The sequence below is a fragment of the Hydra vulgaris genome, chromosome 10 (assembly GCF_038396675.1).
Source record: "Hydra vulgaris chromosome 10, alternate assembly HydraT2T_AEP".
NCBI lineage: Eukaryota > Metazoa > Cnidaria > Hydrozoa > Anthoathecata > Hydridae > Hydra > Hydra vulgaris.
In genome coordinates, this window is record NC_088929.1 from 26108323 (window position 1) to 26123236 (window position 14914).

General features: G+C 25.0%; 1 protein-coding gene across 1 annotated transcript in view; it reads left to right on the forward strand.

Moving 5' to 3' along the window:
• LOC100198848 (MLX-interacting protein) overlaps positions 1-14914 on the forward strand; it is a 53597-nt gene that overhangs the window by 20023 nt on the left and 18660 nt on the right. The window contains exons 6-10 of the mRNA XM_065807635.1: positions 2607-2665; positions 4890-4985; positions 5165-5248; positions 5383-6839; positions 6917-6971. Coding sequence (XP_065663707.1) covers positions 2607-2665; positions 4890-4985; positions 5165-5248; positions 5383-6839; positions 6917-6971 — 1751 coding nt within the window. The remainder of the gene's footprint in view (positions 1-2606; positions 2666-4889; positions 4986-5164; positions 5249-5382; positions 6840-6916; positions 6972-14914) is intronic.

A 14914-nucleotide genomic window follows, 5' to 3' on the forward strand; every position in this document is an offset into this window, starting at 1 on the left:
ATATATATATATATATATATATATATATATATATATATATATATATATATATACATATATATATATATATACATATATATATATACATATATATATATATATATATATATATATATATATATATATATATATATATATATATATATATATATATATATATATATATATATATATATATATATATATATATATATATATATATATATATATATATATATATATATAAAGCAGTAATTAATTATTGCAAAAAATATTTTCACCAAACTTGTGAAATCATTTTTTTTTATAGATAAAAAAACAGATAAATCAAATAAGATTTTTTTAACTTTCTGTTTTTAAAAAAGGACATCAATGACAACACATTAAACCACTGATCTATCAAATTTATGCATGCAATTGAAAAACAAACCAATTTATCAACTCTTTTCAACCAGGTTCTCTTAAGCGCAATATTATTGCATAGCATCTAATATAGCATAATATAACAATAAACAAATATGTTATATGCAAATGTAAAAATTTACTTGTGTAATGTTTTATACAGGATCGTGTTTAATATATGAAAACTTTTCTAATTCTTTCTAATTCTAATTTTTAAGTCTTTTTTGCTTAAACTGTTTCATTTTAAATTTTTGTATTTATGTTATTGTATTTAATAAAATTGACAAGATTAAAAAATTACAAAACGTATTGTCTCATCCGAGTGGAAAATTTGAATATTTGATTTTAGATTTGCTCTCTCTTGATAATTTCTGATTGCTAAAACATGTCATCTTCTTAATTACGCTATTTGTATAGTATTATGTTGAAACATCTGTAAGTGTAAACATCTCTAGCATATGTTAAGTTTGCAGGTGGTATATGGAAAATCGTGTAAATATATGTATAATATGAGAAAACTTTAAATTTTTACTTTAAAAGTTGATTTTAAAAATTAATTTTAAATTCATTTTAAAAAGTCTTATGTTATGTATTTTTTTGCTATAAACATAGACAAGATTGAAAAAAATTCAAAATTTAATACACTAAAAGGAGGTCTTAAACAATCTGAAATGATACTAATGACAGTGCACTAAACCACTGAGATATTGGTAATAAGCATTTAGGAGAAAAACGAACCTAATTATAAATTTCTTACAAGCTCTACTTATGCTAAAACAGTGCACATGTTTTTTGCTCTTAAAACAATTTTTCAGAATGAATTATTATACTAAAAAATATTGAAGTAAATAAGGAATAGGTATAAAATTAATCGGTGTGAAATAGATAAGTTTAGAAATGATCGATTTGGTAAAGACCTGTATTTTATTGGTCTGGAAAGCTAGGATATATATATAAGGAAAAAGTATAGAAAAGCTTGTTGTGGAATAAACTTTCAAAAACCAGCATTTTTACAGGTCTGGTCAGCTAGTTAAATTTAATTTATGTTCGCTTTACATTCAACTATTTTGTTTATTTATAGTTTTATTTTTTTATTAATTAATTAATTTATTTTTTATTAATTAATTTATTCTTATTTATTATTTATAGTTTCAAATCAATAAATTTTTTTCATTCTGTTACAAAAGTGCCAATATGCAAAAGTGCTTGGTGCTTAAATCTGTATATAAATTCATTGCCGAATAAACCATAATCAAGTCTGTAGGCATAATTAATTTTTTTGTAAACTTTATGCAATAAATTTATAAAAAGATGATTTTTTTAGTTTTAAATTGCTTTTAAACAAAAGTTTTTTAATGATTGGTAAATTTTTAGATTAAACTTAGACTGAACATCAATTAAAAATGATTAACTAGTTTATAAATTGTAGGCCAAGCTATTGTTAAAGCCAAAATGTTAAAAAAAAAATTTTTGATAGTTTTTTTTTTTTGACCGTTAAAAAATTAACCCTTAAACAGTTGCTCCCTAATTAAAAAAAAACAAACAACTAAATTGTGAGAAAGCAAACATAAGACGATATTGTTGTGTTAAAAAATACATATTATAAGTTTAAGTAAGTATAAGTTTTTAATTTAAACACAATTTTTTTTCAAACAACACATTTAAGTTTGATTGATGATTTTTTTTATAACAATGTTGCGAAAATTAAAAATATTTTATAAATAATTTATAAAGATAAAGACTTTAAATGATTTTTAATGTTGTTTTAAATTAAATTTAATTACAATGCAGGATATATTAATATGCAATATTCATATATATAATGGTGGTGGTGGCAGTGTGTCATGTTCTTAGACAAAGTGTAAGTTAAGCAGTTTGTAACACACGAAATTCATGTTCCTCAGCTACCAAACTCACAGTTCGATCCCCAATACATATCACTACTAAGTGATATGTATTGGGGATGCCTAATAGAATATATATCACTATTAAGTGATTTATATTCTGTTAAGCTGCTGTATAAAAAAATGCTAACTGTGTGTGTGTGTATATATATATATATATATATATATATATATATATATATATATATATATATATATATATATATATATATATATATATATATATATATATATATATATATATATGTATATATATATATATATATATATATATATATATATATATTTTACTTTGATAAACTTTACTTTAATATACTTTAGTAATGACAATTCAAAAGTTAGTGATGTGCTTGATATTGAAGATCCTTCAACACTAAATGGTTAGTATTTATTTGTCTTAAACAATTAAATAGCTTTTAAATTAAAACAGTTACATTTTTTTTCATTTAGAAACATGAATTTTTATATATAATTAACTGCCCAAATTATTTTGATTATTACAATAAGGTTTAATATTAATTACAAAAAATTAGATTAGATAAAACAATTACAAAAATAAATTTAATCACAAAGTTTTACAATAAGCAGAAGTAAATAAATATTTGAAAAAATGTTCTTTGAAAAAATAACTAAACTAAATTTATTCTAAAAAAAAATTAATTTAATTTTTTTAGGTTTTAGCTTATTTTTTAAATCTGCTCACTTAATACTTTAAATAACATATACTGTCAACTCTGTTACACACTTTAAATAAAATTTAGTTTCAACTCCATTACACACTTTGAATAACATATAGTGTCAACTCCATTGCACATTTCAAATAACATATAGTGTCAACTCCATTGCACATTTCAAATAACATATAGTGTCAACTCCATTGCACATTTCAAATAACATATAGTGTCAACTCCATTGCACATTTCAAATAACATATAGTGTCAACTCCATTACAAATTTAAATAACATATAGTGTCAACTCCATTGCACATTTCAAATAACATATAGTGTCAACTCCATTGCACATTTCAAATAACATATAGTGTCAACTCCATTGCACATTTCAAATAACATATAGTGTCAACTCCATTGCACATTTCAAATAACATATAGTGTCAACTCCATTGCACATTTAGAATAACATATAGTGTCAACTCCATTGCACATTTCAAATAACATATAGTGTCAACTCCATTGCACATTTAGAATAACATATAGTGTCGACTCCAATACACACTTTAAATAACATGTAGTATCAACTCAATTACACACTTTAGATAATGTACAGCGTCAACTTCATACTATTTAAAGATTTATTTAGTTATTTTTTTGTAGAAGTTATTAGTTATAAATTAATAACTAATCAACTATTGCTGTGCCATTCAAACTGTGCAAGTGTGCTGGTATTTAGCAAACTCTTGCAAGTGTGTTAGTATTTTAAAAACTTATGCTATAAGAATAAAGTTTAATAAAAACTTATTTTTACTAAACTTTATTATTGAGTAATTTTTTGAAGCAAAAAAGACATGGTTATCAGACTTAATGATTTAACAGATGTAAGCATTTTATTAACAAGAATAAAATCTCATGATAATGCTGATAATTTTAAGTTTGTTTACAATCAAAATCACTCCACAATCTTTTATACATAATATTTCAAAAAGACAATTGATTACTATATTTCTAGAGGTTCATGTTGCATATTTCGTGTACTATATTTTTAGAGGTTCGCATGCTTTATAGATTTCAACAAAGCTTTTAATAGCATGAATTTTTGGAAACTGCTTTTCTAAATTAACAAATTGGTCAGGTTATAGCCAGGAACATTGTCTGTCTACTTGTGTCTTACAAAAATTAAATTGTGCGCCAGATGGCAGAAAGCATGCTCTGGTAACTTTAATATAAACAATAGTGTATGGCAAGTTAGAATCCTTTCTGTATTCAACCAAAGAACTTTTTTTAACTGAAAACTGCCAATATTAAGAACAAATTTTGATAATCAAGAACACGCTTTGATATAATGATATTTAATATTTTTTCTTTGCTAAACAGCAGAAGGTTCATATTCTCATAAGGTTCATGTTTTCTCTGCTCAATGGCAGAAGGCTCATATTTTCTCTGCTCAATTGGCATAAGGTTCATATTTTCTCTGCTCAATGGCAGAAGGTTCATGTTATCTTTACTTAATGGCAGAAGGTTCATGTTTTCTCTACTCAACAGCAGAAGGCTCATATTTTCTTAATGTTTAAATGGTTTTGAATTTATAGGGTTGAAAAAGAATTTAAAAGTCCAGATTAAAAAGTTTTAGTTAAAAAATATTATTTGAAAAAATAATATCTTTTAATCAAACTGTTTTTTTGATAAAAAAGGGTTGAAAAAGAATTATAAAATCAAATTTAAAATTTTTTAATTAAAATATGTTGTTTGAAATTTTTTTTTGTTAAAACATTTAAATATGTTTGCATATTTTTATATGTTTTTGTTGTATATTCGTATATATTTTGATGTATATTTTATATATTTTTGTTTTATATTTTATATATTTTTGTTATACATTTTTATATTTAATTGTTAATTTCAAATGAAAATTTAAAATTTATTTGTTAGGTTCAGCAATGTATGCTCTTTCGGACACTCTTTTCTCTAGTGTGGGTACAGATAAACTTAAACCATTTGAAGATTCTTTCTTATCATTTTATAAAGGTACAAACATATTTTATAATTAACATATTTTCATTGTTTTGTTATTTTTAATTTGAAAGCATTTTTCAATTTTAATTATTTTAATTATAATGGTTTTGATTGCTAATATAGCATTATGGTAATAGTTTGTGATTTAAGTGTCTTTATTTTTTTATTTAATTTTTAAATTTAATAACAAGATTCATCTGTGATGATCCAGCCAACTATTGATCATTTGAACCCTTGTTTTGATGAATTGATGGAAAATTTTGATTTCCTGTTCTGTAAGAATTTTGTAATCACATTCTCAACTTTTTTTATTATGTTCTGTCATTTTATTATGTCATTAATTAATGACACAATCAAATAATAATTGTAAAGTTTAAATTGAATTTTTAAATGATTATTAAATATTAAGCTGACTGTTCTACCATACCTCCTGTTGATATTATTCATTCTGGTGATATGCTAAGTTCTAATGTATCATATGATGATTCATCTTCTCAATCATTTGGCAATTCATACTTTTCAATGCACAACTCAAAAACATTAGAGACAGACGGAAGATATTCTTTAAATGAACATTTTAATAGTACTAAAAATAGTTTTCCTCAATCTCTGGGAAATAAAGGAATGTTGTTAAAAAATTCATGCATGCATGATTCACTAAAGGGTTCTTTTCAAGACTTGCCTCCTCAACTTCAGGCACCTAACTTGACTGCTCATTTACAATCTGTAATGTTGTCTAAAACCCCAGTTAATTTAAAAATTTCATCAGAGTCTTCTGTAGCTCATACCAAGCGAACAGCATCACAAGTTGAGAATGCCTCACTTCCCCAAAAAAAGTCACGCAGAAAAAAAAGTTTAAGTGAATCAAATGACTCAGTTTCTGTAAATCCTTCTCAGTCATCTTATTTACAAAAACTCTCTACTCATATTCAACCTAAATCAAGTTTTAGTATTCCTGATAATAATGTGGCTATCAATAGTAATATTGGAAAGAATCAGGAACATTCTAATTTTATCTGTGACTCAAGTTCTTCATTTCAACAGTCAAACTATACTTTACAACCTACCTCTTCTACTTCACAGAATTGTAATGTAAAAACTCAAAATCAAGAGAATATTATTACACCTGTTATAAATGATCAACAGTTGTTAACCCTAGCTACTTTATTACAATGCTCTCAACCCACTCAAAGCACAGAAGCAACACTTGCTTATTTAGAACTTTTACAACAGCAAGTGCAATTGTTGGTTAAACAGCAGCAAGAGCAGTTACAGATGAAATATCAAATTCAACAGCACTCTGAAAGAGTTATTAAACAACATGAGTATAATTTGCAGCCTATTGAGCAATCAGTGCCTGATTGTATGCTGCAACACCAGAGTCATTCAACATATTTGCAACAGAACCCCCAAATTCACCAGCATCGTCAGTCTGTTATAGGTTCTACTCTTGGAAATCAAACAATAATGAATGCATGTCCCTTGAAAGATCTTTCTTCAGAAGAAACAATAGCTACCTACAAATTTACAAAATCAGCTTCGTTGAATAAAACAGTTTCTCTATTGGAAAATAAAAATTCAACGGTTAAGATTTCAAACCAAAATTCTTTAAAAAAATCATTACATTGCAAACTTGATATAAAACCATCTGAATCAACTTTCTGCAATGCAGCAGTTTCATATAATGAATCGTGTACTCCAAAATATTCTACTGTTATTTCACCTGATCAACATATGGGTGATATGTCGAAATCGCCTTTTAATAATGTTAATTGGAACAGTTATGAAAAAGAACAATGGAAACCTCCAACAACATTGGATAGTGCTATTGCATTAGTAGCATTAAGGGATGGAGCACCATCAATGGTAAATAAGATTTAATTTATTTGTATTTAAAAATATTTTTACAATTTTTGTTATTAAATGTTTTTGTGCTTATCTAGAATTCTTATTACAATTTGCATCATACAACCACTGTTCAAAGTTCTGATATATCAAGTGAGTTAATAGTTTTTGTTTATTATTGTATAATTTAATATATAATGTCTAATTTTTTAAAATATAATATTCATAATAATTGTTTTTTATTTTATGTAAACTAAGTTGGAAACAAAATAATTTATGGGGTTTGGTAGTTAGGCATTTATTATTGTTAACATAAAAGTTTAAGGAATATCAAATATTTAGGAAATAAGATATTTTTTATATAAGATACTTTATATAGTAAGGTTTTTGTTAACACAAGTATGTTTTCATAACTAATTTAAATACCAGGGTAAGTTGATTTTGAAACTAGTAATAGACTCAATAAATTTTGCAATTACAACAACCATTTTCATTAAAAAATGTACTTTTTTTAATGAAAATGGTTTACTTTTCCTTATGTTTTCATTTTTTTTTTGTGGGTCTTATCAATACTTTATAATTACTTTATTAATTTGAAATCAATAGCACTAAACTTTGATTTTGCTCAAACATAACCAATAATTTAAAAATATTTTGAAAAAAAAAGTCCATTATGTCTCATTACCAAAATATATAAATCTTATTTAAATAAAATTAATACCACTTTTCCATCACAACCTAAAGACCAATTTGAGTTATTTTAAAAATTAAAGTGTCAGATAAAACTAAAGATAAAAATAATGTTGTTTTGTAATTGTCAAAAAGCCTTATCTTCAAATGTTCAGTCTATAAATATTTCTGCAATTTAATCATAAAAAGTATTTTTGATTTTTGATTAGGCAATAAGTTTAAACTAAAATGAAATTATAAGAAACATCCATCTCGTGCAAGTGTAGAAACAAGGATGCTTAAGCGATGATAAAACGATGGTGATGATGATAATGATGATGATGATGATAACGATGAAACAACGATGATGATGATAATGATATATTAGAGGGTGCATCGATGCATTAACTATTGACTAAGGAACAAATGACCATTGATCAAGTTAAAGCCAATGCATTGGCATTATATATATATATATATATATATATATATATATATATATATATATATATATATATATATATATATATATATATATATATATATATATATATATATATATATATATATATATATATATAATATATATATATATATATATATATATATATATATATAAATATAAATATAAATATGTATATATTTATATACATATATATAAATATATACATATATATATATACATGTGTGTGTGTATGTGTATATATATATATATATATATATATATATATATATATATATATATATATATATAGTTCTATAGATTGTTGCATTTGGGAAGCACGGAAGGAAAAAAATGATTCTTACGCCAACAAATACGTCACTTTTAATTACTTTTGACTTTTGTCCAACATTTGTGTGTTGGACGAAAGTCAAAATTAATAATTTAATTACAAATTAATCGTTTTTTAAAAAAACCGCAAAAACGCATATTTAATTGACCAGCATGTTTTTAAAAACATTCTGAATGTTTTTAACAATATAAACAATTTTTATTTTTTTTTAATAAAATGTTTTTTTTTTTACTGTAAATCATGCGCGGAGTGTTGCTACATCAACTATCTTATAGCCTGACTCGCAACAAAGTGCTGCTACATCGACTGACAAATAGCCTGACTCGCAACGGAGTGCTGCTATATCGACTGACAAATAGTCTGACTCACAATGGAGTGCTGCTACATCGACTGAAGGTTTGGTTGGGGGAGGCAGTCTATCAATTAATAAAAAAAAATTCCGGTCTTGCATTTTAATTTTTACTTTTTGTCAACAAAATACGGAAAAAACTTTCTGACAACATATAAGAGTTCTATATATATATATAAATATATATATATATATATATATATATATATATATATATATATATATATATATATATATATACACACACACACACACACACACACACACAAGGCTAGAAATAAAAAACTTTCTTGTTCAGGAAAATTTCTGATAAATACTCAGTTTTGGCAGACATGTCCAATAAAACCTAAGGAAATGTGATAATGTGATCAAACACCATTCCTGACTACCCTTATTAAATTATTTTATTTTTTCAACTTGACCATGTCAGTTTTTTTTCACAACTTTAAAGCTTTTAAAAATGAGCTAAAAATAAAATGAAAATTAAGATAATTTATCTAAAATATAATATATTAAATACATAATTTATTTTGTTTACCTATTAATTAAATAAAGTAACAAATTAATTCTAATGGTTTCAATTAACCCAATTTATTTAAATTATTAAAAAATATTATACATAATTACATTTATAGAAATATGTATTTTTTGATAAATCTTTTCAAACTTTTTCTATGATTACTTTTATAAACACTTTTAATAGCGAAAATCTTTTGTGTGAAAACAAACATTACATTACAACTCAAATTTAATAGTGTAATAAAAAGTACTGTTTTCTATAAATATTAGATAACTATTATGTTAAAGTTTTTATAAAATAAATTTAAAATGAGTTTAAAAAGTTTAAATATGTTTAAAATTTATAAAAACCATTGAACAAAAACTAAATCAAATACTGAAATATAAACTTAAAATAATAATTAATTGCAATGCTTTAATATAAATTGATAAAAACCAGGCTTTAATTCAAAAAAGTATAATGGTTCGTTGTTATTTAAAAATGAATTAGCTCAAAAAAATGAGGTATTTTATAAAGTATTTTATAGGTACTTTACGCAGTGTGTTCAACATTTTTTTTATTATTATTGAAATTTTTTTTATTAGTATTGTTTTATACAAAACTAACTTATTTCAGTTACAATATATTTTTAAAAAGATATTTTTTTAAAGATTTGAGATGTTTTTTTACCAGCAAATGATTTTTTATTGCTTTCTTAAGAAAATCTTTAACAGTATAAAAAAAGTTTGTCTAGTTTTTTTTATGGCTTAAAATTTATATAACTTTTTCAATAAAGTTTAAAATAGTTGTAAAAACATTGATTATTTTAAATTTTATCAAAAAATATTAGTTTTTTTTTTATAACATTGTTTAATCCTTTACACGGTAGGTAATTATATATATATATATATATATATATATATATATATATATATATATGTATATGTATGTATATATGTATATATACACACGCAGTGCTTTCAAAAAAAATAGGCGCAGTAAAACTTTGTTGCTTAAAGCATATTTAAACTAACGTTAAATAAAAACAAAAGAACATATTGAACAAATTTTATTTTAATTGTGAGAAAAATCTTTTTCAAATAAATTTTGCATATTGGATGGCATACTAAAACATAAAATTGTAAATAAAAACGTTATCAAACATAATTACAAAAAATATCAATAAAAAACTACAATATATAAAAAATTAAAGCAACAAAAATAACATCTAAGCTAGCATTTAAAATATCCCCACGCAAGTTTTTTGCAAGCAGCACATCTTTTTTGCATCGATTTTACAAGATTGTTGCAGATTTCATTTGGAACTCTTCTCCAAATGGTATCTAGTTCTTGCTTTAGGCTATTTATGGATCGTATTTGCACCTTGAATAATTCTTTGTCCATCCAAGCCCAAACAGACTCTATTGGATTCAAATCTGGTGATCAAGCTGGTCAGGGCATTAAATTTACTTTATTTTCTTTCATCCATGCTTTTCTGTACAAGCTGTATGGGCAGGCGCCAAATTTTGTTGAAATTGCTGCCATTTCTTTTAATCAGCATTTCTATTGACGGAACCATGCAGTTCTCTTGCATCTCTATATATGTATGCTGGTTGATTTGACCTGTATAAATGTTACACACTCCTACTCCAATAAAGTTAAAGCAGCCCCAAATACCAACACTGCCGCTGCTGCTTTGCAACCTTGGTACAACAAAATGATTATTATATTTTTTTGATTTAAATCTTTTAACAAGAATTTTGCTTTTTCTATTTATTACTTCATAATTACTTTTATCACTAAAAATTACTTGCTTCCACTTCTCCAAAGACCACCCAAATTATCTCCTTACACCACCCAAATCTTGTAAGCAGAACTCTGATCGTCAACATAGGTTTTTAACAACTGCATAGACACCAATTTTTTTCCTTAGCAAAATGTTTCTAACTGTGTCTGATGAAATATATTTTTCATGGTTTTCATTGAATGGGTCAGTGAGTTCACGATAACTTAACATCAGATTGGCTCTTACTTAACAAAATATAAGACTATTTTCGCATTCTGTAGTTTTTTTAAAATGTCTTTAGAGTATATGCAATTCTCTGAAATTTTTAATTTTCTTGCTATTTTTTTATTACTGACCATTTAGCCATCCTTTATATCTATTATTTGCCACTTTCTTGCATTGCTAAATGTTTTTCGACCCATTTTTTTTAAATGTATATTTACTTTTAGTTATTTACAAATTATTTAAAAAGGTTTTAAATGTGACTAAATTAGTCATAAGTAATTTTATCCGACATTTTATGGAAAATTGTCAAATTAACATATATTAGTTAATAAAATAATTATAAATTTAGTTGTAGAGAAATAATTTCCCTGTCATTCAAAAACAAAATTAAATCTTAATAGAATATATATATATATATATATATATATATATATATATATATATATATATATATATATATATATATATATATATATATATATATATATATATAAATTATGTTAGTATATTCTACAAACAGAGTGCTCAATGTTCTAAAAGAACAGAGCAATAATAAATTAGTAAAAACACTTATCTAATTTTTGATTACTTCAACACTGTGTTTCACCATCAGTAAGTTCATCAGGAAGAATGTCTAAACATAAAAAAGTTTTCAAATTATAGAAAAATTGTTTCACAGGAAGTTGGGAATTGTTATAATTAATTATGTAATAACTGCAGTATTTTGCAGCCAGGAAGTTGCATCAACTACGTTAGATAATTAAAAAATCATGAAAAGAATTCTTTAGAATTAGGATAAATTTGGACTGGTCATTTGTTTTTATGATTTTTTAAAAGGAACTTTTTTTCATGTCTGCATTTAGAAATTAATTCTGATTTTTTATTCAGTAAATTTTCTTGATCTAAATGAGTAATAATTTCAAATTTTTCTTGTAAAGATAGTATACTTTTTTGGAAATGTTATTATAGGCAGGCACTGTTTTTAGGATAGACCAGTTTAATTTAAAATTAATACTTTTTTCTTTTAGTTGCCAAATATATTTAGACAGCATAGTCTCTTTTGAGTATTTTTTATGTTTAAAAGATTGTTTGTGATTGGCATAACGTTTTTTCCATTTATTATTTTTATCAGGGTTGTTTTGCAAGGAAACAATGCATTTGTAAATAATATTTTTTGATAAGCATTTGCCATTCATTGGGCAGTCAATTTTTTGTTTGCAGTTACAATTTTCAGTATTTTTTTCTTTGAGAAATTCATTTTTATTAATCAATGCAAAGTTATGGCCTTTTATAATTCTTTCAATATTTTTTGTACAGCTATTGCTTACTTTAATATTGTTTCTGTTAAAAATTTTGTGCAATTTATTAGAGGGAGGGAAATGTTTGTCAACTAATTTTAAAAACGCTTTTCCAATGTTTGTTGAAACATTTTTGCTGTACAGAGGGTTGAACCAAATTAAATTACTATTTCTATTTTGCTTTTTTGCAATTTTTGTTTCAAATTTTAGCTCGAAATTTTTAAATCCGCTTTTTTTAAGAGCATCGTCATACACGCGTTTGGAAGAGTTAAAAATATTTTTATTAGAGGAGTTTTGATTAAGTCTATTGTTAATTGAAATGGGAATTTGTTTAAGATTTGAAAATTCCCATTTCAATTAACAATGACTTAATCAAAACTCCTCTAATGAAAATATTTTTAACTCTTCCAAACGCGTGTATGAAGATGCTCTTAAAAAAAGCGGATTTAAAAAATTCAAGCTAAAATTTGAAACAAAAATTGCAAAAAAGCAAAGTAGAAATAGAAATATAATTTGGTTCAACCCTCTGTACAGCAAAAATGTTTCAACAAACATTGGAAAAGCTTTTTATGGGCTTTTGCCCCTGTTATGTTCGGCTGCAGTTTAACTATATAATAATTGACTATATAACTAGAACACCGATCAAAATTATACAGATATTTAGCTTTCTAGTTTATCTGCCCACTACACACCTATCCAAAAATGGTCCCAACCTCAATTTTGAGGACCAAAAAAACGACCTATTGGACATTAATCTGCAAGGTCTCTTGTATCACCAGATGTAAAAATTTAAATCTAATCTCTATAGCCTAAGGAGAAAAACATATAAAGTTTTATAGCTCTTTGCGCTACTGATTGCACTTGGAGCTCCGTTGTAAATCTATTTTGTTTTTTTTTCACTTTTGGGTTATGGAGTTTTTAAAAAATATCAAAAACTCTTTACATATATGTGTTGGCTATAACCTGACAAAAAATCAGCTCTTTAACACTTGTGGTTTGTGTACAGGGAGCTAAAGTATAGAGTATAGCACTAAAACCTCTTCAAAAAGAGACAACGGATGCTTAACGTTTTTATTAAAACTTTATTATTGACTATGGAAGTTTCAAAATTTAATAGAATGAAGCCTTGGCATGTATCTTTTAGGGAAAAAAAATAGGAGCAAGATATCTTTTATCTGTGAAAAGATATAGCTCTTAAAGTAGAAACCTCGCCTTTGAAAAAGCGGCCAAAATGTAGCAGTTTTTTGTGGTTTTTATGTCTCTTAAAGATTCAAAGTTACATTAAATAACTAATCTAGTAACAATATGAGGTTACTAGTGGATATGGGATTCTATGGTTGTTAGACATCACATCTGTGTGTACTTTGTCTGCAAAAAGAGTGCTTTTTTTGACCTTGTTTGTACCAAAGTAGGAGCAAAAAACACATAGAGAAATTTTTTTCTAGTTGTTCTGAATTTAAAACGCATAAAAACCTCTTTTTGTTTTAGTAGTTAAACCCACAGGTTTGCTTTGTTGTTTTTTCTAAACATTAATGAACAAATATTGGAAATACACACAATAATAACAACTTCTTTTATTTAAATAGGAAATATATCTTTACTGAATTGGGTTTTAATAAGATATCAAACAGAAGAAAATCCCATATAACCTTAATCTCCCATTGAAAAAACACATACACACAGACATGAAATGATTTCCTTTAAAAAAAATTACTTTATGGTGTTGTTGTGATATTTATTACTTTTTCTTCAAATTGCTGTTGATTTTTTTCTATTTAGTACATGCAAAATAAGCTATATACTTCTGAAAATTTTTTTATTAACTTAATAAATATAGTTTTTAATATAAACAAAAATTTCAGACAAGAATATTTATTATCAACAAATTTTGTCTCAAGTATTTCTAGAATGAAATTCTAGAAATCACTGCTTAACTGTAAAAAAGAATTATTTAAATAATCCAATTCAAAGATGCTTGCTGTTATAGTCAATAACACAATTCAGTAACTGGCTTCCATAACTAGAGTAATCAGGGTTTCTTTTGTACCTTGTCCATTAAGCACTGAAGATTGAATGCAAGGTTTCTGTTAATTGCTCACTAAAAATGCCCAATGCCGAACCCTTTAGAGCAATAAATTCAGGAACATGGTAGAACACTGCATGGGCTTTTGGTGTGACTGAAACTGAGAGTTGAAGATTTGAGTTCTTAAAGTCTTTGATATGTTGAACATATGCAGTATTTAATGTCCTTCCAAAACAGGAGCTAACAACACTCTTAAAATGTTGGAATGTTTTTACAAAACCAAGCATGTGTTCTGCTTTTTCGCTTTCAACAATTCTTTGCAAAACATCTATGTTCTTCAAAAGCTTATGACAATCATTTCCAACAAACTTTCCACCATGAAAAGGTTGCAATTTCAATTTGAGAAGTAATGGCCAATCTTTGCCTTTAGGCCATATCTTTAGCATTGATTTG